We start from the raw sequence: 3,673 nt of genomic DNA on the forward strand, positions 1-3,673 counted from the left end.
AAGCTTGCTCATGCTGTTGACAAAGGAACATCGACAGATTATCCAGACTATCGGAAAACCACAAACCCCCAAACCAATTGGAGCGACAGGGAGGAACGGCAACAGTTCTCAGACGGTTGTGGGTTTACCCAGCTATCGAGATCCGACACGACCCTAAATGCTTCTGGTACCGAATGCCAGCTTCCAAATAACTCGCTGTCCCTGGCCCTGGGCCAGGGACGACCCTTGAGGGAGAGGCCAGACCGCCGCTCCTGGAGGGCGGCTCCCGCGAGTCTCCCACCCGCCAAGGAAGGAGCGAGGAGAGGAAGTCCTCAATGCTCTCCTCCCTGCCCCCCGCCCCACTGTAACCTAGTGCTGCCCGCGCCGAATGCGACCTTGTTCACGGGGAAACCACAGTTTATAGGATCATCTTTTTTGTGGGGGAGAGGGTCGAGGGAGGGATGCACGCAGCGGTGCCTTCTTATAAATGGTGTCTACCGGACCAGCGCTGTTTAAAGCCAGAGAGGGCTGGACCAGGTCCGGGAGCGAACGCCCCTCTCCCTCCGCACTGTTCAGCGCGCGCCCCAGTTGCTTAGCTTCCCCGGCGCTGGAGTCCTCACCATCGCCCCCCACCCCAGCCCATGGTCCTGCGCTCCTCCTCGGAACTGAGTTCCCAGACCCCAGCGCCGGCCGGTCCTTGCTTCCCCCGCGGCCTCTGGGCACCCCTGCTCGCCAGAACGCGCCGGCGCGGGCCCGCTCACTTAGCGTCGGAGGTGAGGCGCGGCAGGCTGCCGGTGCCCATGGCCGACACGTGGTGGTGTGGCGGTGGCACCTGACACATGCTGCAGGGGCAGGGCATACCGCCCCAGTGCTGGAAGCCGCCGCTGCCCCCGCTGCCGCCGCCTCCGCCCCCCAGCGGTGCCGCCGCCGCTGCCGACGGAGACTTGAGCAGGCCGTGCGGGGGCCGAATGGAGCCGACCGACGACAACCCGGAGCCGGGCAGGGAGGCGCTGGACACCGCGGCGGCGGCGGCAGCAGCGGCGGCAGCGGCGGCGGCCGGAGGCAGGATGGGATGGTGCACAGCTGGGTGGTGCGCGGCGTGCGCGGCGGCCGCGGGGTGCGCCGTGGCGGCGGGCAGGGGCGCTGAGTGCGCCAGGCCGCCGCAGGCCGACGGGTGGAAGCCGGCGTGGTGGCCGCCGTAGATCTCGCTCACCAGCCGCTTCATCTCCTCCAGCGAGTTGGTGAGCATGAGGATGTAGTTGCGCGCCAGCAGCAGCGTGGCGATCTTGGAGAGCTTGCGCACGGACGGGCCGTGCGCGTAGGGCATGACCTCGCGCAGCCCATCCATGGCGATGTTGAGGTCGTGCATACGCTTGCGCTCGCGGCTGTTGATTTTGAGGCGCAGCTGCTGCAGCTCGGGCTCTGTCATCTGTTTCTTGTCCTTCTTGGTGGACGACGCGGCCGCCGACGACGTGGACGATGAGGTGCTGGACGAGGATGACTTGAAGCCGCCGCCGCCCAGCTTGTCCCCGGGGTGCGCGCCCGCCGTGCCCATGGCGCCACGCAGCTCGGCGCTCAGCTCTGGCGGGCAGTCGCTCGGCGTGGACGAAGACACGGTGCCTCCCGTAAAGCCGCTGCCGCCGCTGCCCTTACTCCGGGCGGGCAGAAAAAGGTCATCGGGCTCTGGCGACGACGGACGGCTGGACACCAGGCTGGCGTCCGAGTCCATGGCCCCGAGGGATAGTCGCGCTTTGGCTGAGTCCTCCCTCCCTTGGCCCTCAGAGCTTCCACGCACACCTCCTGCAGAGAAGAGAAAAAAACAGGAGAGAGACAGAGATCGATGGAGATCAATAGAGAGAGGCACGAAGTCGGTGAGAGAAAAGCCGCTCCCGTCTGCACCGCAGCGCGGGGTCCAGGCGCGGCGGCGGGTCGCTCTGTGTCCACCTCGCTCTCTCTGGCCTTCCTTCCAGCGGTACACAGGTACGCTTAAGTCATCTCTCTGTTTCCCTCCCCGTCGCCTCCCCTCCACAGGTGGTTTTGTTTCGGGGAGTATGGATGCCCCTCAGTGAGGGTGGCATTCTAGAGGTTTTATGCCTTCAGTTAGGAATGGGAAGCCTGGATCTCCAGGACTGGAAGAGTAGCGAGCGATGGTTTTTTTTTGGAGGGGGCGGGGGGAGGGTGGAGATCTAAACAGAGAAGTATTTGGTTCCTCAAACGCATCCACCTTATCTCCATCGACACCGCGGAGCAAACACACGCGCACACACGCTCGCAGCGCCCGCGCGGGGCCCAGATTCCATGAGCTGCGTCGGGGACCGCGGAGAGCTCGCCAGCTGACCGGGACTTGGGGAAAAGGAACTGTCGTCGCCCCGACTCCTCGCTTTCGGGCGTAGGGGATGCTGCGATGAGTGTCGGGAGGGTCAGAGCAGCGAAGCCGCTCAGGGGAACTGACTGGTGGGGGCGGGATCGGAGCCCCCTCTATCAGAGCTTCCTGGGTCGCAGCTGAGTTAAGGGGCGTCTGTTCCTGGGATACAGGCAGGGACTGCTGGGGGGCGGGGACACTTACTGTGGATGCAATTAGAGGAGCTGGTTCCCCAAAGCCGCAGCAGAGAACCGTGGTCCGGGCGCTGATGTCGCGTCGGTCTATAATAAGCATCCGCACCTTTCGGCGCTCTGCCCGTTTTTATAGCCCGGTGGCGGCGGCGACGGCGGCGGTGGCCGAGGCGGGGGCGGGGAACAATGTGCGGGTCCTGGAGGGGCCGCGGCGCCAATGAGCTGGGCCCGCCCGGGGGCTGGGAAGCTGATGTCATCCGGGCTAATTCCGCTCAATGAAACTCGCCCGGCCCGGCACACGCCTCCTCCCCGCGCGCAGCCAATGGGGGCCCGCGGCCGGGAGATTCTTGGGGAGGGACTGGAGGAGGGACCGAGGGCGAGGGGGTAGGGGAGGGCAGGCCCGTGGGGGAAGTAGAGAGAGCCGAGCGCGGTTGGGACCGAGGGAAAGAGGAAACGTTGTCACACTTCTATAAAAATACGGTGACCACAGAGTTAGGCTGGAAGATGGGGTGGGCTAGGGGCTCTGCAGACAGACTAACCTGATACCCAACGCAGTCGTATCTTTTGGGATGCGCGCGGATAACCCTAGCGACCCAGGAGCCGGGGCTAGAGTCTCCTCCTTTGCTTTTCCTCTCGCTCTTTCTGGGTTCTCGCCGCCTGTCCCCACATCATGGGTTTCATCAACTGTGGGCATTTTGAGCCCCAAAAGGAAAGGATAACCAGGCACAAAGCTCCTACTTTCTTCTCACTCTAAGCGCGCGTCTAGGTGGCCGCTGTCGCAGCTCGTCGGGCGGCCGGTAGCGCCCCCAGCTGGGGCCAGAGTTTTCAGAGGAAGAAGGAGAAGGAAGCAGGAGACCGACTCCAGGACGGTGTTTTGAAAGAAATCACAAGTCTTCATTAAGTTGAAGATGACTCGAGTAGACACCGGAACGAGTTATTTTCATACAGTAACCACGCTAGAGGCGAGCCCAGAGTTAAGAACCCCCTTCCCAGCGCGGGAACCGGATGATGGTATTTTCAGCATCATCTTTGTGGTCATTACCACGCCATGGGGTAGGGGGCACGTGGGTTTGCCTGCAAAAAGAGGTCTCAGGTCAGGGCAAAAACTTCTGCTCACCATGGGCCGACAGCGAGATCCAAA

The 3,673-nt window shown here is 63.6% G+C and overlaps 1 protein-coding gene across 1 annotated transcript; it reads right to left on the reverse strand.

Annotated features, from left to right (window-relative positions):
- Positions 1–736: 736 nt before the first annotated feature.
- Positions 737–2,627, reverse strand: LOC124234231 (oligodendrocyte transcription factor 2). Its single transcript, XM_046651473.1, has 2 exons — positions 2,546–2,627; positions 737–1,779 (listed from the first exon to the last, which is right to left on the reverse strand). Exon 2 carries the CDS (start codon positions 1,706–1,708, stop codon positions 737–739), a length of 972 nt encoding a protein of 323 aa, XP_046507429.1. The 5' UTR covers positions 1,709–1,779; positions 2,546–2,627.
- Positions 2,628–3,673: the final 1,046 nt, after the last annotated feature.

Source organism: Equus quagga, unplaced genomic scaffold (genome assembly GCF_021613505.1).
Source record: "Equus quagga isolate Etosha38 unplaced genomic scaffold, UCLA_HA_Equagga_1.0 73442_RagTag, whole genome shotgun sequence".
NCBI classification, from domain to species: Eukaryota; Metazoa; Chordata; class Mammalia; order Perissodactyla; family Equidae; genus Equus; species Equus quagga.

What these genes read in the sequence shown, in the direction of transcription:
- LOC124234231 (XM_046651473.1), bottom strand. Translation starts at nt 1,708, where the DNA reads ATGGACTCGGACGCCAGCCTGGTGTCCAGCCGTCCGTCGTCGCCAGAG.